At 45.6% G+C, this 23300-nt stretch overlaps 1 protein-coding gene across 2 annotated transcripts; it reads left to right on the top strand.

Annotated features, from left to right (window-relative positions):
- Nucleotides 1-316: 316 nt before the first annotated feature.
- Nucleotides 317-16938, top strand: LOC100682005 (membrane-spanning 4-domains subfamily A member 4A-like). 2 transcript variants are annotated; one of them, XM_007670605.3, is made up of 7 exons: nt 317-587; nt 3010-3181; nt 4638-4751; nt 9738-9794; nt 11115-11234; nt 12526-12627; nt 16690-16938. In XM_007670605.3, exons 2-7 carry the CDS (start codon nt 3026-3028, stop codon nt 16804-16806), a joined length of 666 nt encoding a protein of 221 aa, XP_007668795.2. In that variant the 5' UTR covers nt 317-587; nt 3010-3025; the 3' UTR covers nt 16807-16938. The 2 variants fall into 2 exon arrangements, with proteins under 2 accessions (XP_007668795.2, XP_007668796.2); XM_007670606.3 differs by lacking the exon at nt 11115-11234.
- The last annotated feature ends 6362 nt before the right edge of the window (nt 16939-23300 follow it).

Below are 23300 nucleotides of genomic sequence, written 5' to 3'. Positions count from 1 at the left end.
CCATTATCATCATCATTATTATTATTACCCCACCCTCAGTGAAAGAAGGTCACATCTCCTCATGATGCCATCAGATGGAGGGAAATCCAGCTACAGAAAAGAGTAGAGTTTATCCCAGCTCCACCACTTTGGGGATCCCGGCTAGGAGCCAATAAATAGGGGGCCCCTTAGAATGGACTTACGTTGCTCTTGAAAATTGTCCTGAGAGACTACGAAAGATGGTGGGAATTTGATGCTCTCACACTTAGAATTGCACAACGCTCTGTAATCAGAAAGGTCACGTAGTTCTCCTTTCCAGAGCAAACCATATAAACCTCTCGTAAGGAACTATCTTCCAGTAGCTCCTCCACTTTGACCAGCCGCTGCTGATTAAGGAAAGGAGAATACAGAGTGGAGAGCTGCCAGAGCCAGGAGGAAACCTCAATAAAAACAAAAACGCCCACGGAAGCGAGGAAGGTGAGGAGAGGTACTGACTGGAAAGACGGGCAACTCAGGAAAGTCCTGCCAACTGGTGTGAGGGAATAGGAGGAGCCGCTGACTTTCTCCAGTGACCCATGATCACACACTGAAGGACTACGGTTTCTGAGGTGAGTTGGAGGAGGGCGATGGGGGCCGGAGAATGAACCTAGGGAGAAATTCCGGGGACACGGAGCTTGGGTGAGTTGCTCTGTCAAACTTCCCTGAGCACTGGGGGTGACCTCTGCTACTGGATTTGGTCCCTCCTCTCCTGGATAATAATAATAATGATGGTATTTATTAAGCGCTTACTATATGCCAAGCACTGTTCTAAGCGTTGGGGTAGATACAAGACAATCAAGTTGTCCCAAGTGGAGCTCACAGTTTGAAAATTCAAACAGGTTAATCAGGTTGGACACAGTTTCTGTCCCACAGGGAACTCACAGTCTTAATCCCCCCAAATTCTGGAATGTCTGCATTTATTCTTATATTATACTCTTTCAAGCGCTAATGAAGTGCTCTACGTACAGTAAGCACTCAATAGATGCGATTGGCTGAAGACCATGAATGCCCCCAGGGCTTCGCGGTAATAGACCCTCGTCATGTTCCCAAATCTTTCCTGTCCTGGAACAACAAAGAGGAAAAGCACCTGCTTCTAGCATCACTGTAAACATCGCTCCCTAGATGAAGGAGGATTGCAAAGCAGCGTCGCCTAATGGAAAAAGCACAGGCCTGGAAGTCAGATGACCTGGGTTCTAATCCGGGCTCTGTCACTTGTCTGCTGTATGACGTTGGGCAAGTCACTTCACTTATCTGTGCCTCAGTTTCTTCATCTGTAAAATAAGGCTAAGATACCTGTTCTCCCTCTCCCTTAGATTTTTAGCCCCCTGGGCGACAGGGTTGTGTCCTATATGCTTTATTGTATCTATCTGTTTACTGTTGTTTTGTATTCTCCCAAGCAATCAGTACAGTGCTCTGCACATAGTAAGTGCTCGATAAATACCGTTGAATGAATATGTCACTGTTTGGCATACACAAGTGCTTAACAGATACTATCCGTTACTGCTACTTACATCCCCTGGATTCTATTTATCGCTATTGTTTTTGTCTGTCTGTCTCCCCCGATTAGACTGTAAGCCCGTCAATGGGCAGGGACTGTCTCTATCTGTTGCCGAATTGTACATTCCAAGCGCTTAGTACCGTGCTCTGCACATAGTAAGCGCTCAATAAATACTATTGAATGAACTGACTCTGAACATCTGCCTTAGTAGATGAGTGTGGCTGAAGCTTTTGAATGTATCCTACAGTTTTTCTCTGTGACATAATAATCATACTAATAATAATTATGATATTTGTTAAGCGCTTTCTATGTGCCAGACACTCTATTAAGCGCTGGGGTGGGTATAAGCAAATGGGGTTGGAAAAAGTCCCTGTCCCACGTGGGGCTCACGTTCTCGATCTCCATTTTCCACATGAAATAACTGAGGCACAGGGAAGGGTAGTGACTTACCTAAGGTCACACAGCAGAGTGGAGCTGGGATTAGAACCCATGACTTTCTGACTCTCAGGCCCGTGTTCTATCTACTACGCCATGCTGCTTCTAAGTCATGAGGTCTTAGTGACAAAGGGCAGGGGGGCCCCAAGGTCAGAGCTGTCTGGGGGTGGGTAGGGGAAACAGCTTTGTTGCTGCAGATGGGGGTGACTCAGTTGAGCCAATCACAATAGCCTGGGGCCACTGACCACCGGTTTTCTGAACCCCAAAATGCTATATATGGTCACATCGGCCAGGATGCACGGGAACAAGAACGGTTTTGGTGAAAATGACTTTTGCGGCTCGAATCATTTCTGAAATCCTCACCCGATTGATTGAGAGGACCGATCCATGAGGGGGCAGACCCATAAGGAGTCGCATATCCGAACCTGCCCCGCTATGGGAATAGAGAATGAAACTCCATTCCGGTCAGCTGTAGCGTCTCGTAGCTGCTCTTGGGGCCACCCAGCCCTAACAGAGACTTCACCCTTCGCATCTCCGAGGAAGAGCCAATCTCAGCGGAGCGAGGATGACTCTCCCATTGGTCACTGCAGCTGATTCCCTTGGAGGGATTAAGACGAATGCAAGTTGGCTCATCATGGATTTCTCTGCTAGTGAAGAATCCATCGGTCCTGGCTGTTGTTCCCTCAGAGAGGGATAATTCGGGCAAGATAGACATCCTCTGGCCAGTAGCAGTAGAAGAGTTTTCCCTGCAGGGATTGCACCTCCCGTTTACATTCAGGGCTGCTCACAACTAATGTCCAGGAGGATTGCAAGGGAGGCTGATGTGAAATAAGTGTGAACATCTGAATGGAACGGCATTTCGGACCAGGTTTTTACAAAATGAAAAGCAATCCAGTGTCTAGGGCTTGAAGCTGTGCGCTTTGGGGCTTCAAGAAAACAGGAACATTTATGATGTAAGGAAAGAGTCTTGATTTACTTTCTGGTGACTCTGGGGATATTGGCTAACAGAGCAGAAAATGAACTTGTTTTCCTCTCCCATTAATATTTCTCTTTTTCAGCACTGACCATAACGTCATGGAGTCACAGCCTACGCCCAATGGGGTGTTCATAAGCTTTACCCAACCCGGTGTTCACATTACACAACCAGGTCAAGCAGTGGCTTCCAATTCTTCCAACCAACCGAATGGCACCCTACAGAAATTCCTTAAGGGAGAGCCAAAAGTCCTAGGGGTAAGTAGAACTCGATCCACGTTAGAGCCATTTTGAAACCTACCATTTATCTTGCAGAGAGTGGCGGGCCACACTTTGTTAGGAAGGGGATTTAGTTCCTTCCCCCGTAACTCCCCAAGCTAACTCAGGTGAGCAGAGAGGATGCTATCTGGAGAGCCATAGGCATTCTCCTCAACCCTAGAGGATGGGAAACAGGGTGAAGCTGAGAGTTATTTCAGCTTATCTTGGCCACTCTTCGTTAGGGAGAAGATTTAGTCACTTTCTTGTCAGTACCCATTTGATCTGAGGGAAGTAGAGAGGCTGTGCCTGGAGAGCGATAAGCACTCTTCAAACCCTGGAGAATGGGAGACATGGTGAAGCGAAGAGTCATTTCAGCCCTAATGATAAAAGTTCAGAATCCCTCAATTTGGGAAGTGCAGTCTCGGCCAGGAAGGAAACTTCACCCTGAGTTCTCCAGGGGTCTAATCAAGAGGAAGATATCCAAACCACAGGGCTTCCTTCCGGGCATTTTCACTGTGTAGAAATCTGGTCCTGAGCATTGACAGCTGCTTGCCCTGGTCCTCAGAGAGGTCCCAGCAGGCTCAAGACTCTCCTGCTCGCTCCCATTCAGAGGGGCAAGGCCTGGACAGAGCAGGCCAGTGCTGCCCTGGGGCCCAGGGGTGCCAGAATAAGGAAGCTCTACCCTCCTCTAACCACAGAGCCTGGGCTTTAGTGCCTGCCACAGAGTAAGCACTTAACAAATACCATATTTTATTATTATTAGAACAGTCTCCCTGCCATCAGAAATGCACGTGCGGGGGACAGGAACGCCTGGGAAGCAAGCGGGGCCTAGTGAATAAAGCCCTGGCCTAGGAATCAGAGGACCTGGATTCTCATCCTGGCTCTGTCACTTGTCTGCTGTGTGACCTTGGGCAAAACACTTAACTTCTCTGGGTCTCAGTTCCTCATCTGTAAAATGAGGATTCAATATTTACACTGGGAGCCTCACGTGGAACAGGAACTGATGTGATTGACTCCTATCTAGCCCAGTGCTTTGAATAATGCTTGCCAAATATTAAGCGTTTAATAGAAACCATTAAAAAAATAGTCATGGGGGCTGGGGCCTCAGTTAGAGTCCTTCTGAGACCAGAAGGGAGAATTCAAAAAAAAAAATGTTGGTATTTGTTAAGCGCTTACTATGTGCCGAGCACTGTTCTAAGCGCTGAGGTAGACACAGGGGAATCAGGTTGTCCCACGCGGGGCTCACAGTCTTCATCCCCATTTTACAGACGAGGGAACTGAGGCACAGAGAAGTTAAGTGACTTGCCCACAGTCACACAGCTGACAAGTGGCAGAGCTGGGATTCGAACTCATGACCTCTGACTCCAAAGCCCGTGCTCTTTCCACTGAGCCACGATGAATCGGGATAGAATCAGCCTTTCTCTCTGCTCATTGTTTTCTATTTTTCTTTTCCTAGGCCTTCCAGATCCTGATTGCTCTGGTGACCCTCATCTGTGGAATAGTTATGTTAACAAGCATCTATATTCCCTATGTGGGGTTTTCAGGGTATTCGATATGTGGAAGCATATTTGTGAGTAGATCTATTGAATTACTGTTGAAACTGTCAGATGAAAAATGGTCTTAAGGACATTAATAACTATAATAATTGAAGTATTGGGTAAGCTCTTACAATGTGCCAGGCACTGCTCTAAGTGCTGGGGTAAATACAGTTTAATCAGGTTAGACAAAGTTCCTGTCTCACATAGGGCTCTCAGACTTAATCCCCATTTTACAGATGAGGAAACTGAGGCACAGAGAAGTGAAGTGACTTACCCAAAGTCACACAGGAGGCAAGTGACAGAGCCGGAATTGGAAGCCAGATCCTTCTGACTCGCAGGCCCCTGCTTTAACCATTAGGCCACGCTGCTTCTCACTTCTCATTAGCATTAATTAAGCACTTTGTAGATCAGTCCTATTCCTTGAACTAATGGACCTCTTCGTCTGAAGAAATGACAACTGGACAGAGTTTATCTCTCTTAGGGGCAGTGTTGAAAAGGACACAATGTCTGTTTCAGCATCAGTCAAACTTGCCTCAGAAAACCCTGAGAGTTTATAACAGTGTACATGAGTTTTGTTGTGGTTTCCCCCTGTCCAGTTTGGGATTGTACAACAGCAAATGTTTCTAAAAAGTATTCAGAATTTGGAATCTGTTGACTTTGTGGAGGGTACAGGTGAGCTTTCTGGTGTGTGTGATTGTGGTCTCCAACTCCCTGCCTTAGTGAGACTTCATGCCCGCTTCTTCTCGCTCACCCACCCTCTTTAGGAAAGGAGAGCTTATTAAGCGCTTAAACTGACCGCTTATCTCACATGGTAAGTGAGCATTAAATGCAACTGATGGAGGGACTGAAACGTAGAAAAGCCTGAAACGTCATGGGTTTAGGATAGATCTCCTTTGGAGCTCAATATCCCAAGTATAGCTTTTGTCGATCAAGTATCCACAGGCCCCAGAGGGAACAGGTCTCTGAGAGGACTGACATCATATTTGCCCTCCTTGATATTGATCCGAATGGTTAGGGATATATCGTCTAACAATCCTAACTGTTCCCTACTAGATCCCTAAATTTCCCTTGAGTAACCTATCATTTTTATCGATTAATCTATCACAACCCCTCTCGAGTCTCCCAATATTTTCGGCATGCAAAACTACCTGTGGTACCGAATACCTATTCTTATCATCCGCTGTCTGAAGAAAGCTTCCTTTTGTTTGCTTGCAACTTACCACCCTCAGATTTCCATTCGTTTCCCCTCTTCCTGGTCTTATTGGGCTTGGAGCGTAACAATTCCATGTCTATCCAGTCTATACCCTTAATGATCTTGTCAACTTCTCAGCCTGTGACCTTTCAGACAGAAGAGTCCTAACTCTTTACGTCCGTCTCTGCTAGGGTGGTCACCGGTGCCCCTCGGCATTATTGAGCCTGGAGATGCATGTGTCATCGCACCCTTAACACCGGGCATGTGGCATCAATCATTCAACCATCACTGGGTGTTCCTTGAGCGCTTTCTGTGTGCAGAACACTGTACTACAAACTTGGGAGAGTCTGATACAATATAAATTGACAGACCCAACTCCTGTGATGGGCACATACCCCATTTTGCAAAAGAAGGCTGATTTTGTCCCATCCTAGGGCATTTCACCATGGGAAGCACTAACTTCCCCACTTGCTTCAGAGCTTTTATAATCTCCTCCCGGGTTTATATAACAAACCATGAAACCTGACACTGGTAGCGGAGTGGGGGCAGTCCAGCTGAAAAACAGTCTGTCTGGGGGAAAACTACACAGATGACACCCTAGTCTTCATTTGAAAGCTTCTCCTTGCTTCTGGTCCATTTTCTTGCCATTCTCTCTCCTTTTTACAACTCAGATATGTTGTTGTTGAGATGTAGGGATCGAAAGTGGCAATGGGATTGCAGACACAGGTGAATTGTTGTCTTTTTTCCTCTCCCTGGGTGGCAGCTGTCACGCACTGGATCAATGTCTTAATTGGAAGGCCAATACCGACACTGAGATCTCTAGCAGTAGCTCCCATACTATGGTCCTCTCATCAACCCCAGCGCTTAGCACAGTACCTGACACACGTAATTAGTGCTCAGTAAATACCAAAATAATTATTATTCACTGAAAAATCCCTCTTTTGAGTCACCTAAACCAAACTAGTTTCACCTCTAAATCCTGAAAAGCAATTGTTCAGATATATTCAATCAATCATATTTATTGAGAACTTACTGTGTTCAGAGCCCTGTATTAAGAGCTTGGGAGGGTATAAAATAACAGAGCTGGTAGACGTATTCCCTGTCCCCCAAGAGCTTACGGTCTAGAGGGAGAGAAAAACATTAAAATAAATTACAGATAATAATGTTGGTATTTGTTAAGAGCTTACTGTGTGCAGAGCACTGTTCTAAGCACCGGGGTAGAGACAGGGTAATCAGGTTGTCCCACGTGAGGCTCACAGTTAATCCCCGTTTTACAGATGAGGTAACTGAGGCCCAGAGAAGTTAAGTGACTTGCCCACAGTCACACAGCTGACAAGTGGCAGAGCCAGGATTCGAACCCATGACCTCTGACTCCCAAGCCCAGGCTCTTTCCACAGATGTGTACAAGAGTGCTGCGGGGCTGAGGGTGGGGTCAATATAGGGTGCAAAACTGATCCGTTAATTTATGTGAACACCTCTTGAATTTATCGACAATTTTGGAATGCCTATTTCCTTTAGAAATAAATTCCAAATGCTTACCGCCATCTGTTAGATAATGTTGATCTTATCACCGTCATCCCTAGTTTTAATGTTTTATATCTTTGAAATCTCCTTTTAAAAAAACGGTAATTGTGAAAGACATATTATGTACCAGACACGGGGATAAGATACAAGATAATCAGAGACCCTGTCCGACAAGGTGCTCACAGTCCAAGTCAGAGGGAGGAGGTGAGGATAGAGGCAGAGAGAAATTAAATGACTGGCCCCAAGTCACACAACAGGCAAGTGGCAGAGCCAATGTTAGAATTGAAATCCTCTGACTCTTAGGCCTGCGCTCTTTCCACAAGGCCGTATTGCTTCCCCCTCCCCTCTTCTTTTATTTCTTTGCTTTTATACCAGTTCTCTTTCCTCCGACCGCATGATTAATCCGTTTTTTTTAAAGGGAAAATATATCTTCCCGTCCCCACCTGCGTGCTGGTCCTGGTTTGATTAAACCAAATGTGAGCTCTTCACCTTCCATTTTCTTGGCCGTTCCCTGTAAATGTAGCTGGTGCAGGTTTTAACTCTTGGTATTGTCCAGTGGCTCAGGGGTACATGGTTTTTGTTCTCTCCTCTGCCCCAGTGACAGCAGGGGGAGATTAAAAGTCAAAGAACAAAATGTCGCACTTCCGTCCCCCAAAACAAATCGGTTGGACCCAGCTCAAAGGTAAAAGTCATGGAAGGAGATTTGCTCCAAGAGTTGATGCCACCCTCCCCAGGAGATGTCTAAGAGAAGCAGCGTGGCTCAGTGGAAAGATCCCGGGCTTGGGAGTCAGAGGTCGTGGGTTCTAATCCCGGCTCCACCACTTGTCAGCTGTGTGAATTTGGACAAGTCGCTTCACTTCTCTGTGCCTCGGTTACCTCATCTGTAAAATGGGGATGAAAACTGTGAGCCCCACGAGAGACAACCTGATGACCTAGTGTGTCTCCCGGCACTTAGAACAGTGCTTGGCACATAGTAAGTGCTTAACAAAAATCCAACATTATGTCTAGCAATGTGTCTGGTGGTCTGGACTTCAGGAACATTCACCCGGCTCACTCTGCGGACACTGGATTGTCAATGAGCCTGAGATTTGCCCAATAAGAGCTATACTATACTCATAAAAAACACTCCCCCAAATCTCTCACCCCATACAGATGCAGCCAGGAGTGTTTGCTCCATAAACGCTAACACGAGCAGGACAGCGAACCCCAGGACTAGAAAAGGATAAGTGGAGGCAGGAGGCAGACTCTGCCCCTGCCTCCTCCGAACACCATTCACAGTCCCTCAGCTCCTGTCCCTGGGGTCACCGTTGTTAAGGAATCTTACTTCTACCTCTGTATCAAACCAGGCTAATACCCTGAAATCAACATTTGGAGCATTTCTTGTTAGAAAAACTCTTCTGCCCTTACAAGTGGCAATGCATTTGGGTGGCATAAATTTCATTTCATAAAGAGAGGATGCTGATGCATGTGTGTGTTAATTCTTAGAGGGGTATAAATAGACAAGATATATAAATTGATGTCCATTACATGACTATAGAAGACTTCCATATACAATGAGGACCCTAGAGCTCGTGAGTTCATCTCTTGCGGCCAAGATAATGTTGATATTGTGCATATTGGCATTGCCATAGACAGTAATTATTCATTTAGGAAGAAATAAAAGTAGAAAAAAAAATCTTTTACTAATACGGAGTGGTAAACTCATTTTCTTTGATTTCCCAAAGTTATTCTAATGGCATATTTGAATCCAGTGATTCTTAACAAGGAATGGTCACGTGATATCTGCTCAGCATTCCAAATTGGAGGGTTTTTTTTGTTTTTTAATGGTATTTATTGAGAAATTATGATGGCCAGGCACTGTATTAAGCTCTGGGGGAGATACAGGCTAATCAGGTTGGACACAGTCCATGTCCCATATGGGGGTCACAGTCTTAATCCCATTTTGCAGATGAGGTAACTGAGGCACAGAGAAGTGAAGTGACTTACCCAAGGTCACACAGCAGACATGTGGGGGGTGCAAGATTAGAACCCAGGTCCTTCTGACTCCCAGGCCCACTCCCTATCCACTAGGCCACTCTGCGTCTCAGAGGGCGGGAGGCTGCATTCTCTCACCTCCCTGAGTGCCGCACTGTCACTGCAGTCCTGTGTCAGGTCACAGAACCACCACAAAGAAACTAGGATCATCTGGGTCTCTCTCTAACACAGCATTTGAGGGGATGTGGGCTGGGGAATGAATGAGTGTCTGCCTATCAGCCTTGACTTCAAATGCCCATCACTGACCGGTTTATTCTCTCTTGACCAGTTCATCGTTTCAGGATCCCTCTCGGTTGCAGCTGAAAAAAAACCCACAAAAAGTCTGGTGAGTGAAAATACTTCCTCTTTCTTCCTCGAGATAGCACAGGTCAATCAAGACCGACGGAGCATTTCCTCAAATCGCTAAGGCCACCAAGCTGGAATTCAGTGCCTAACATTAGCTTTCTCTCCACCCAAAGCTATTCATATCACAGCCTCTCTTCCCCAGGTTAACAGACATTTGTTTGCAGCAAGTTTTATCTTAGCATTTCCCCAAATGCAGAGTCTCATAAGAGCCCAAAGTGGCATTGAAAAGCGAAACCGTTTTTGTCACCCACTTCCGAATCGTGATAAATTCACTCTGTTTTGTTTCTTTTTCGGACTGCTAGGCACAGTCTGTAATCTCTTTCTCCAGTTTCATCATCTCATTTTGTAATTTCCTATCTATGGAACAGATATCAAACTAAAAACAGTGCAAATGTAATCTCCCGAAGGGCAGGGCCAGCTTCATTTAGCTGCCCTAAGGAGGGAAAGAGATTGCTACCACCCTCTCTCCAGGGAGAGCACTTTGTCACATGTGACTCTTTGAATGCTCCATCAAGCATAGCACACAATAAAATGACAGCATAGAGAAGCCTGCCCAAATGGTTAAATCTAGAGCATTTCTCCAGAGGATCTCCTGACTCTAATCTCTGATACCAAAGTCACTGCGATGCCCTGCCTGGGTCCTTAGTCACGATGGTGCTGTTTCCAACTCTGGGGGAGAGAGGGCAGGAACGTTTAAGTTACCATTTCATTCATTCATTCAATCGTATTTATTGAGCGTTTACTATGTGCGGAGCACCGTACTAAGCACTGTCATCCACGCCTCCTTCTTCGCACCCTGCACCCTGCATCCTGAGGCAGGCTGCCTCACTGGTTTGCCTTCTGACGCCAGGCCTGCTCAGACTTTTCTCTCAGAGGAGGAGGACTCAGCGGCGTGGGTTCTTATTATTCTTATTTGGTTGGATGAGAGGATGAGTTTGGTGAACGTGGAGAAGGATTCTGGGAAATCTGGACCTTCCAAAGGATGTGTTCTTGGTGTCCCTCTAGACTGAGTTCCTATCTAATCCTGCAGATTTCGGACTCCGCTTTTCACCCGCCTCTAAAACATGGCGGGTGAGCTGGTTAGTCCAGACTTGTAAAAAGCCAAGAAATATCTCCCCACTTCTAGACTGTGAGCCCTTTGTTGGGTAGGGATTATCTCTATCTGTTGCCGAATTGAACACAGTAAGCGCTCAATAAATACGACTGACTGAATGAATGAATCATTACATATAAAGCGCTCAGTAAATACTATTGATTGAACGATCAGATGCCTTTTCTGAGAGCCGTTGTTCTCTTTCAGATTCATGGCAGCCTGGCAATGAATATAATAAGCATCGTAATCTCCGGGAGCGGGATTATTATCATCTCAATATGTCTGGCCATCAATCCATACTCGTTGTACCATGCCCCCTTTATCTATGTAAGTGGTTCTGGTTTGGATTTTTAGACATCAAGGTGTGATCTCAAACCTGCGTGCGGTCACGGTTCAAGTTTTGGGGAGCTGCAATCAATAACCGCGATTACCCAGGGTGGGAGGAGGCTTTCCCAGGTGTTTTTTTACAGACTAAATGCTACTTCTCTGGAATTTTCTCCCGATCAGAGGTTTGCTTGGTAAATCCTGAAGAAGCGACTCTTCCTAGTCAATCAGTTGATTGATCAATCAGTTGTTTATTGAGTGCTTACTGAGGGCAGAGCAGTATACTAAGCACTTGGGAGAGTACCATAATAGAGTTGGTCAGCACATCCCCTACCCCCAGGGAGTTTACAGTCTAGAGGGGGAACTATTCATTTTATAAGATTCTCTGAGAAGTTTTAGTCTTCATCGGAGTCTGCCTCTTTCTAAACCCAACTTTGCTTTTTCTTATATAATCTGGCATTTTCTCTCGCCTCCAGAACGAGGCAAAACTGAACATGTCTCCTTTCCTAACTCACCTTTCCTCTTAACATTCCCATCTCTTGACCCCATCAATATCCACCCTGTCTCGCAAGCCCTGAACTTTGGTGTCATCCTTGATTCTTCGCTGCCTTTCATTTCTCACATTTGATTCCTAAATCTTGCCGGCCACTTCTCTACAACATTTCTGGAAGCCTCTATTCCTCAACCCTCAAACAGCCATCTCTCCGGTTCGAGCTCTCAGCACTTCCTAACTGGACTACTATATCAACCTCCTCACTGGCCTCCCAAGCCTCCAGCCTCTCTTTCTTGCAGTTGATAATACACCTCGTTGCCCAGGCCATCTTCCTAAAACATAGTTCGCCAGACACCTCTTCACCACCAACCTCCCTCCACATCAACGCTCTACCCCTGGCTTCTAACTTTCTCCATCTTAAATATCCGCTAACTTTGCACCCTCATTCTTTCCAAGCGCATCTTCTCAGTTAACACACAGTTATCGCTCCCACTGTTTGAATACAATTATGTTTTACCTAATTAAATTGTAAGATCCTGTGAATGTGTCTGCCGAGTCTTGTGTTGTACTCTCCTAAGCGCTTAATACAGTGATCTACTCTCACTAAGCACTCAATAAATACCACTGATTGACTGGTCGATTGTTAATTAGGGACTCCATCCTTTCCTTCTGGTGGATGCTTCCAGTTCCTTAATTCAATGTAGTCGATAAATATCTTCATATTGATCGGTTCTCAGTTAACTCCCAGGCACTGATACGATTGAGATTTTATTCCTGTGTGATTCCCTTCATGTTTTTCAGGGCCTTTTCTCTATAGAGCTCATCTTAACTATTCTGGAATTCTGCATCACGATGTCCCTCTCAATCTATGGGTGCAAGGCAGTTTGTGATGACTCTAATCAGGTATGTTCAGTCCTGTCAGGAATCTGTTTTTTTATTGTTTCTTGAAATCGTCAGTGGCCCAGATTCCAGTATGGAACAGTGAGAAACAGCGTAGCCTAGTTGGTTAGAGCACTGGCCCGTGAGTCAGAAGGATCTGGGTCCTAATCCCTCCTTCACCACTTGTCGGCTGTGTGACCTTGGCAAAACACTCCACTTCTCTGTGCCTCACTTACCTCAACTGTAAAATGGGGATTAAGACATGTGGGTCAGGAACTGTGACCGATCAGATTAACTCATATCTACGCCAGTGCTTAGAACAGTGCCTAGCATATAGTAGTTGCTTAACAAACACCATCAAAAAAAAAACTGGTCAAGTTTGGGACTTGGATGGTGATGACTTTATCAAAGAAGGCGAATCTCACACCCCTTCGCCTCACATCCTTCTTCTACTATACATAGGCTGAGTCTGCAAACAAGAAAACCAAGTGGCAGATTTAATTTTGTGGAATCTAAAGCTAATGATCCCATGAAACCTGCCTCTTTGCCAGGTAGTGGTAAGACAATTGGCTACTAGTCCTTGTGGTCTATCAGGGAAGGGGTTGGAGAGCAAAAGGATGCTGTAAAATAGGTGGGGTTCTTTCCATACAGCTGAGTTCTTATTGGCCAGGCTAATTTTCTCTGCTGTCCAGGGATCATGAAGGCTCTGCACATTTGTCTATACCGTCTGGACTCTGGGAACAGTCGGGAGGAGCCCAGGATGGCCACTGGTGGGGTTGGGGGAACATGCTGAGAAAAGCAGCATGGCCTAGTTCAGTGGGCAGGGACTGTCTCTATCTGTTGCCGATTTGTACATTCCAAGCACTTAGTACAGTGCTCTGCACATAATAAGCGCTCAATAAATACCATTGAATGAATGAATGAATAGCTGAAAGAGTACGGACCTGGGAGTCAGAGGACATGATTTCTAATCCCGGTTCTGCCACTTACCTGCTGTGTTGTGACCTTGGGCAATTCTCTATGCCTTCTTAACTTCTCTATGCCTCAGTTACTTCATCTGAAGCAGCATGGCTTAGTGGAAAGAGCAGGGGCTTGGGATTCTGAGGACATGGGTTCTAATCCCGGCTCTGCCACTTGTCTGCTGTGTGAACTTGGGCAAGTCACTTAACTTCTCCGTGCCTCAGTTACCTCAACTGGAAAATAGGGATTAAAACTGTGAGCCCCATGTGGAACAACCTGATTACCCTGTATCTACCCCAACATTAAGAACAGTGCTGGGCACATAGTAAGCTCTTAATAAATACCATAATAATAATAATAATAATGTGGGACAGAGAATATGCCCAACCTGATTAATTTATATCTACCACAACACTTGTACACTTGTACAGTGTTAAGCACACATAGCAAGCACTTAAGTACCACAGTTATTATTATTATTATTATTAGGAGGAGATGGAAGACAGGAACGTTTAAAATTCTGTCACAGATGTTGGAGTTTTTAAAGCGGGCTCAAAGGGGATACCTCACCTCATCAGCTGAAGAAATCCCAATTAACATTTCCTTACAACGTCCCACCTCAGATTATGAGTCCTTATGGGACTGGCATTTTGGCCTCACCAGCTTGAATACGTGGGGGGAAAAAAAAGGAACCTAGTTTCTGGGCATCTGCTCAAATTCTGCAGTCATAGGAATACCCAAGCGTCACATACCCAAACCAGCTTCCTTCTTAAAACAGACTGTATCCCATCAGGATGGATGTGAGAAATGAGTATGGTAAATTATGCCTCTAATCATTTCAATGTCATTGAGAGGGGAAAGGATGGTGTGGTTGGAGCAGACAATAATAATCATGATAATAATAATGATAGCATTTGTTAAGCGCTTACTTTTAGAGGTGTCTGGACCTTGTGGAAGGAAGGACGAGAGGTGATTGTGTTGTATTGAAGAATGGTATGGGGACTGGGACATCCTTGGAGAACAGCCATCTCTACAAAGATGATTTCCAAATCTACCTCTTCAGCACCGACCTCTCGCCTTCTCTGCAGCGTCACGTTTCCTCTTGCCTTCAGGACGTCTCTACTTGAATTTCCCCCCACCACCTCAAACTTAACATATCCAAAACAGAACTTCCCATCTTCCCACTCAAACCCCATCTTCCCCCTGATTTTCCTATCCCTGTAGGCCACCCTCCCTGTTTTGCCTGCCTTGGCCTTATCCTCAACTCATCTCTTTCATTTAACCCACATATACATTGTGCCACTATATCATGTTGGTTCTACCTTCAGGACATCTCTAGAATCCATCCCTTCCTCTCCATCCCGACTGCTACCATGCCGATCCAAACCCTCATCTCTGGCTTCTTACGACAGCCTCCTTGCCTCATCTCCCTGCCTTCGGCCTCTTCCCTCTCCAATTCATACTTCATTCTGCTGTTCAGATCATTTTCCTAAAAAAAGTTCAGTCCACATCTCCCACTCCTCAAAAACTTCCAATAATATCTATCCCCATAGCAGTGTTCCCCCTCCTATCTTACCTCATTGATGTACTACATCTTAACCCAAGCACTTTGCTCCTCTGTCTCCAACCTACGCACTATACCTCCATCTTGTCTGTTCATTCATTCATTCATTCAATAGTATTTATTGAGCGCTTACTATGTCCAGAGCACTGTACTAAGCGCTTGGAATGAACAAGTCGGCAACAGATAGAGACAGTCCCTGCCCTCTGACGGGCTTACGGTCTAATCGGGGGAGACGGACAGACGAGAACAATGGCAATAGAGACAAGGGGAAGAACATCTCGTAAAAACAATGGCAACTAAATGTCTGTTTAGCCACTATCCCCTGCCCACATCAATTAATCAATGGTATTTACTGAGGGCTTACTCTGTGTGCAGAGCATTTTACTAAGAGAAGCAGCGTGGCTCAGTGGAAAGAGCGCAGGCTTGGGAGTCAGAGGTCATAGGTTCGAATCCCAGCTCTGCCACTCGTCAGCTGTGTGACTGCGGGCAAGTCACTTCACTTCTCTGTGAGCCTCACGTGGGACAACCTGATTACCCTGCATCTACCCCAGCGCTTAGAACAGTGCTCTGCATATAGTAAGCCCTTAACAAATACCAACATTATTATTATTATTATTATTAAGCACTTGGGAGAGTACAATACAAACAGTTGGTAAGGCCATTCACTGCCCACAAGGCGCTTGCAACCTGCTTCTAGCCTGGAACTCCCTTTCCTTTCATATCTGACAGAACATCACTCTCGCCCTCTTCAAAGCCCTACTAAAATCAGAAAAGCACTTAGTACAGTGCTCTGCACGTAGTAAGCGCTCAATATATACTATTGAATGAATGAATGAATGAATCTCCTCCAAGAGGCTTTCTTTAACTAAATCTTCTCTTCCTCTATTTGCCCTCCCTTCTTGCAGTCACCAATTCATTTGGGTCTTTGCCTATTAAGCACTTTAGTATTCACCCCATCTCTAGCCCCACAGCATTTATGAACAGATCCATCTAAAATGTATTTGTGTATGTATATTTAATGTCTCTCTCCCGCTCTGGTCTGTAAACTGTTTTGGGACAGGAATCATCTACCTACTTTATTGTACTGTGCTGTCTCAAGTGCTTAGTACAGAAGGGAAGCAGCGTGGCCTAGTGGATAGAGCACAGGCCTGGGAGTCAGAAGGTCAGGGGTTCTAATCTCCACTCTGCCATTTGTCTGCTGTGCGATCTTGGGCAAGTCACTTTACTCATCTGGGCCTGAGTGATTTCATCTGTAAAATGGGGATTAAGAGTGTGAGCCCCGTGTGGGACAATCCGATTACTTTGTATACCCCCCCCCCCGAAGCGCTTAGAACAGTGCTTGGCACATAGTAAGCGCTTAACAAATACCGTCATTGTTATCAAACACCTAGAACAGTGCTCTGCACACAGTGAACGCTTAATTAGTACAATTGAATGAATGAATATTCTGCACACATTAAACACTCAATAACTACCATTGCTCGAGTGACTGCGTAAAAAACTCTGAAAGTGATATTGATGCTACCTAGAACTAAATGGTCCTGTTTTTGTTGGGTTTACAGATTGTGATTTACCTGACTGCTAATTCCCAAGGGCCAGGATTGACAACCCAAGAAAGTGACTATGAACGGCTGACAAGTCATCCCCCGAATTATGAGGATTTAACATCCAAGAAATGACATTCTCCTGACTGCAACGTGACCTGGTCAACGGTCAAATCCATCCGAAAGCCCCTTCCCCTTAACACCCGATTAATAAGTCTACAACAGATGAGGTCTGTACTAAAAAATGAATGAATTCTGCAAATGTGTTTCTCGTGTGAATTGCTGTGGTCTTTCTCAATGAACTAATCAGTTCAGTGACATGATAACATAGGAACTGCTATTGTTCGATCACCACAACAATCCAGTCAACCCAATCTTCTGCCTGCGACAGTAACTACAGAATGTTTAGAGAAATTTACCTCACTTTTCTTCTAGCCACCCACTGTGGGCCAGAGGCGAGCCAAATCCCCCTTAGATCTGCCGATATCCCAGAGTTGCATAACTTCCTGTGAACCAATTTCATATGTTTACCACTCACAGGTGGAAGTTAAATTATTGAAAGCTGAGGAATTTTGGAAGTTGTTAATGGCAATACAGAAAGGTTCTGGGATGGGCATATTGCTTCAAGCCCACGAAGTAATGCGTACCCTCGGATTTCTTGAGCACTGACTGTGTGCAAAGCAGTGAACTATGCATTGTCCTTGCGCGTGTAGGCTGTGCCATTCAAGAAGGACAGTATCCTTGGTAGGCCAGAGAGTTAGATCAGTGTGCGTGCCAAATCCCTGTCCCTTGAGGGGCTTCCAATCTAAAAACAAAAGCAGGGGAAAGGGGACTGGAGACGGATACAAAAAGAGGGGAGAAGCGGCGTGGCTTAGTGGCAAGATCACGGGCTTGGAACTCAGAGGACGTGGATCCTAATCCCAGCTCCGCCACTTGTCTGCCATGTGACCTCGGGCAAGCCGCTTAACTTCTCTATGCCTCCGTTACCTCGTGTAAAATGGAGATTAAGACTGTGAGCCCCACGTGGGACAACCTGATTACCTCGTATTTATTCATTCATTCCATAGTACTTATTGAGCGCTTACTATGTGCAGAGCGCTATACTAAGCGCTTGGAATGTACAATTCGGCAACAGATAGAGACAATCCCTGCCCATTGACGGGCTCACAGTCTAATCGGGGGAGACAGACGGACAAAACAATAGCACTAAATAGAATCAAGGGGATGTACATCTCAGTAACAAAATAAATAGGGTAATAAAAATATATGTTTGGAACATAGCAAACCCTTAACAAATACCGTAATCATTATTATTATTACAAAACATAACACTAAGACAACATAAGGTGTTTTGTGGCTAGAGAAGCAAATTTCTTTTTTTAATGGTATTTATTAAGCACTTACTATGTGCCAGGCATTGTACTAAGTCCTGAAGTAGATACAGTTTACTCAGGTTAGACATAATCCCTGTGCCACAGGGGGTTAACAGTCTTAATCCCTCCTTTACAGATGAGTAATTGAGGTTTAGAGAAATTAAGGGAGTCCCCCAAGGTCACACAGCAGTCAAGCAGCATGGCCCAGTGGATAGAGCACAGGTCCGGGACTCAGAAGGACAGGGGTTCTAATCCCCGTTCCGCTACTTGTCTGGCGTGTGACCTTGGACAAGTCACTTCACTTCTCTGCGCCTCATTGACCTCATCTGTAAAATGGGGATTAAGACTGCGAGTCCCATGCGGGATAGGGACTGTCTCCAACTTGAATATCTTGTATCTCTCCCAGAGTTTAGAAAAGTGCTTGACACACAATAAGTACTTAAAAATGCCATTATTATTATTAAGTAGCGGACTTGGAATTAGAAGCCAGGTACCGTCCTACTTCCTGGACCGTGCTCTAACCACTAGTCCACAGCACTTCTCTATTTCAGGCGTCTCATAGCTCAGCATCCATGGCCCCAATCATGGCCTCAGTGAGTGCTCCAGCAGCGTCCGCCACAGCCTTCCTCAAGACGTGTGAAGATGGCGCCGGGCTGCAGCTGCTGTTCTCTGCCCGCTGGGGAGATGTGAGACAGGTCAACAGGGAGGTTCCTTGGGCAGATGGAGAAGACTCAGGGTGGAAACCCAGGGAGGAAACCTGGCTGTCCAGTAGAGTGGGGCCTACTCCCCAGAGAAGCAGCGTTGCCTAGTGGATGGAGTTCAGGTCTAGGAGTCAGAAGAAATCCTGGACCTGGTCTCAGTTCCGCCCCTTGTCGGCCCGGTAACCTTAGGCTAGGCCCTTCACTTCTCTGGGCCTCAGTTACCTCATCTGTAAAATGGGGATTGAGACTGTGAGGCCTCTGTGGGACGGGGAGTGTAATAATAATAATGTTGGTATTTGTTAAGCGCTTACTATGTGCAGAGCACTGTTCTAAGCGCTGGGGTAGACACAAGGGAATCAGGTTGTCCCACGTGGGGCTCACAGTCTTAATCCCCATTTTACAGATGAGGGAACTGAGGCACAGAGAAGTGAAGTGACTTGCCCAAAGTCACACAGCTGACAAATGGCAGAGCTGGGATTCGAACCCATGATCTCTGACTCCCAAGCCCGGGCTCTTTCCACTGAGCCATGCTGCTTCGATTTTCCTGTATCCACCTCAGTGCTCAGTATAGTCCCTGGCACATAGCAAGTGCTTAACAAATACCACAATAATTATTATTATTAACCCTTTCTCTCTCTTCTTTTCAAGTTAACCTTCTAAATGTACCTCCTATTTGTTCCTCGTCCTGGACTCTCCCACCTCAGTCCCTCACTCTCCCTGTCCCTCAGTTTAGAACTCCCTCTCTCCCCCAGTCCAACAGATGACAACAAAACCCTCCTAAAATATCCACTATCTTAAACAAACTAGCCCCAAGTTTTTCCCAGAATCCGAAGCCGCATAAAACCATCATCCATCACCAGCACATATGTACTGACTTATACTCAACCTCAGCGCTTAGGCATACACAACGATTCGATTGTTCATTCATTTTTTTTAATTTCTTGTTTGTAAATCAGTTTGTAAATAGCGTTTGCCGCCCCCATCAGAGTGCAAGCTTCTCATGGGCAGAGAATGTGGTCCTGTGCTTACTTTGAGGTTCCCAGGCACTTAGTGAAGTATGTTACCTTCAGTGAGAGTTCAGTAAAGGTGGTTAGTATGTTTTTAGCCTGGGTATCTGTAGCCTCAGCATCCGTCTGCCACCAAACGCCAATTCCGCCAATTCTGGGACCTAACCAGGATCTCCGTGCTCCTCTCCCATCTCCTTGGCTCGTGTACAGTGAGTAATGATAGTAATAATAATTATAGTATTTGTTAAGCTCTTTCTATGTACCAGGCACTGTACTAAGCGCTGGGGTGAGTGCAAGCAGTTCGGATTGGACACAGCCCCGTCCCACATAGGCTCATAGTCTCAAACCCCATTTTACAGATGAGGTAACTGAGGCCCAGAGAAGTGAAGTGACTTGCCTAAGTTCACATAGCAGACGAGTGGCGGAGCCATCGATTAGAACCCAAGACCTTCTGACTCCCAGGCCTGGGCTCTATCCACTAGGCCATGCTGCTTCCCTAAGTACTGAAATACTTCCCTGAGTGCTGAAGGCGTCGTTATCATCGACACATCTGAGGGCCTGCGGAGGCAGAGCACTTTATTAGGGGCAGACCACAGTATTAGACACCTGGGGAACCTTGTCCACATCCTCAAATAGCTTCAATCTGAACAGGGAAACAAGTGGACCTAAATTGCCCAAGGTGTAGCCAGGGCCAACTTAGCCAAAAACAAAGAAGTGAAAGTACAAGAAAGGGGAAACGGAGAGGCAGGGGGAGGGGGAGGTAGAAGAAATAATTTCATAGATTTTCGGATGAGATTTTTTTATGGTACCTGTTAAGCATTCATTTATTCCTTGAACGCTTACTCTGAACGCTTACTAAGCACTCGGGAGAGGACAGTATAGCAACAAGACAGACACATTCCCTGCCCACGATGAGCTTACAGTCCAGAGAGGGAGACAGATGTTAATGTAAATAAATACATTACAGATATGTACTCCATTGCTGTGGGGCTGGTAGAGAGGGGATAAATAAAGGGAGCAAGTTAGGGTGACGCAAAAGGGAGTGGGAGAAGTGGGCTTAGTCAGGGAAGGCCTCTTAGAGATGTGCCTTCAAGCTCTTTCTATGTCCATGACTCTCCACTAAGCACTGGAGTAGACACAAGATAATTGAGTTGTCTTGTCTGCTGTGTGACCTTGTCTGCTGTGTGACCTTGGGCATATCCCTTCTCTGTGCCTTAGTTACTTCATCTGGAAAATGGGAATTAAGACCGTGAGCACTATATGGACAAGGACTGCATCCAAACGGATTAGCTTGTGTCTACTTCAGTGCTTAGTAAAGTACTTCATTCAATAGTATTTACTGAGCACTTACTACGTGCAGAGCACCGGACTAAGCGCTTGGAATGTACAATTCGGCAACAGATAGAGATCATCCCTGCCCAGTGACGGGCTTACAGTCTAATCGAGCACATAGTAAGCGCTTAACAAGTACCACGAAAAAAAAAAACCTCCTTTCAGTTGTCAATTAACTTTTCCAGGGTCAGTCAAGCAATTAATTAGTGGTTATTTATTGAGAGCTTACTATGTGCAGAGCACTATGTCAGGTGCTTGGGAGAGTATGATACAATGGAATAAGCAGACATGACCCCTGCCCATAATGAGCTTACAGTTTTGTCTATCTCCCCTGATTAGACCGTAAGCCCGTCAATGGGCAGCGATTGTCTCTATCTGTTGCCGAATTGTCCATTCCAAGCACTTAGTACAGTGCTCTGCACATAGTAAGCACTCAATAAATACTATTGAATGAATGACTAGAGGGGGAGAAAGACATTAATATGAATAATTAAGAAATTCATAATATATCATTTAAAGATATGTACATAAGTGCTGTGGGTTTGGGGGTGGGGCAAATATCAAATTGGAATATCAAAGATCGCACATTCAAGTTTATTCATTCAATCATATTAATTGAGAAGCAGTGTGCCTTAGTGGAAAGAGCCCGGGCCTGGGAGTCAGAAGAAGTGGGTTCTAATCCTGGCTCCACCTCTTATCTGCTGGGTGACCTTGGGCATGCCATTTCATTTCTCTCTTCCTCAGTTCCCTTGTCTGTAACAGGGGGATGGAGATGTGAGCCATGGGATGACCTGATTACCTTGAATCTTATGGCAGAGGACAGAACGTTTTAGAGAAAGTATATCCATGGAGTCACTATGATTCAGAAACGACTTGACGACACTTAATAATAATAATAATAATGATGATGATGAAAAACCCCAGCACTTAGAACAGTGCTTGGCACAGAGAAAGCACTTAAAAAATGCCATCATCATCATCATTATTATTATTATTGAATGTTTGCTATGTGCAGAGCACTGTATTAAGCACTTGGGAGAATACAATACAACCATAAACAGACAGTTCCTTGTCCACAAGGAGCTTACAGTCTAGAGGGAGGAGACAGACCTCAATATAAGTAAATAAATTACAGATCTGTAAATAAGTGCTATGGGACTGGGAGGAGGAAAGAACAAAGGGAGCAAGTCAGGGCTATGCAGAGGGAGTGGAAGAAGGTGTTGGGGAGTGGATCCTGGTCTGGGAAGGCCTCTTGAAGGAGATGTGCCTTCAATAAGGCTATGAAGTGGGGGAGTGTAATTGTCAGTTGGATTGGAGGAGGGAGGGCATTCCAGGCCGGAGACAGGATATGGGCTAAGGGTTGGCAGCAGAATAGGCGATCGAGTCCCAATGAGAAGGTTAGCACTAGAAGAGTGAAGTGGGAGGGCTGGGTTGTAGAAGGACAGTAGCGAGTTGAAGTAGGGGGCAAGGTGTGGAGTGTCTAAAAGTCAAAGGTGAGGAATTTTTGTTTGCTGTGCAAGTACAAGTGGTCAAAAAGAAACGAGTTTGAACAAGTAAAAGTTATCATGAAAGTGAAAAATACAATCTGCAGCACGGATACTGTCTTTTTGAGACTGCAGTTGCCTTCTGCCATGGGATTCCCTTTCTTCAGAAACGTTCAGGACATGACACCACCTTCCTCAAAAAGCTCCAGGGTTTACCTATCTACCTCTGTATCAAACAAAAACTCCTCACTGTTGACTTTAAAGCAGTCCATCACCTCGTCCCCGCTTACTTCACCTCCCTTCTCTCCTTCTACAACCCAGCCAGCACACTTTGCTCCTCTGGTGCTAACCTTCTCACTGGGCCTCCATCTCACCCGTCTCTCCGCCGATCCCTGGCCGACGTCCTACCTCTGGCCTGGAATGCCCTCCCTCCTTGCAGCCGCCGGAAAATTGCTGTCCCCTGCTTCGAAGCCTTACTGAAGGCACGTCCCCCGCAAGAGGCCTTCCCAGACTAAGCCCCACTTTTCCTCATCTCCCACTCCCTTCTTTGTGGCCCAGACTTGCTCCTTTTGCTCCTCCGCCCTCCCCCCCCCCGAACAACACTTATGATTCTATCTGTAATTGTATTTATTTGTATTGATGTCTGTTTATGTGTACTGATGTCTGCCTCCCCGCCTTTAGACTGCGAGCTCATGTGGACAGGAACTGTCTCTAATGCTGTATTGTACTTTC

The sequence above is a fragment of the Ornithorhynchus anatinus genome, chromosome 3 (genome assembly GCF_004115215.2).
Source record: "Ornithorhynchus anatinus isolate Pmale09 chromosome 3, mOrnAna1.pri.v4, whole genome shotgun sequence".
NCBI classification, from domain to species: domain Eukaryota; kingdom Metazoa; phylum Chordata; class Mammalia; order Monotremata; family Ornithorhynchidae; genus Ornithorhynchus; species Ornithorhynchus anatinus.
The sequence above is the reverse complement of the archived record's forward strand: the minus strand, read 5'-3'. Positions and strand labels throughout refer to the sequence as shown.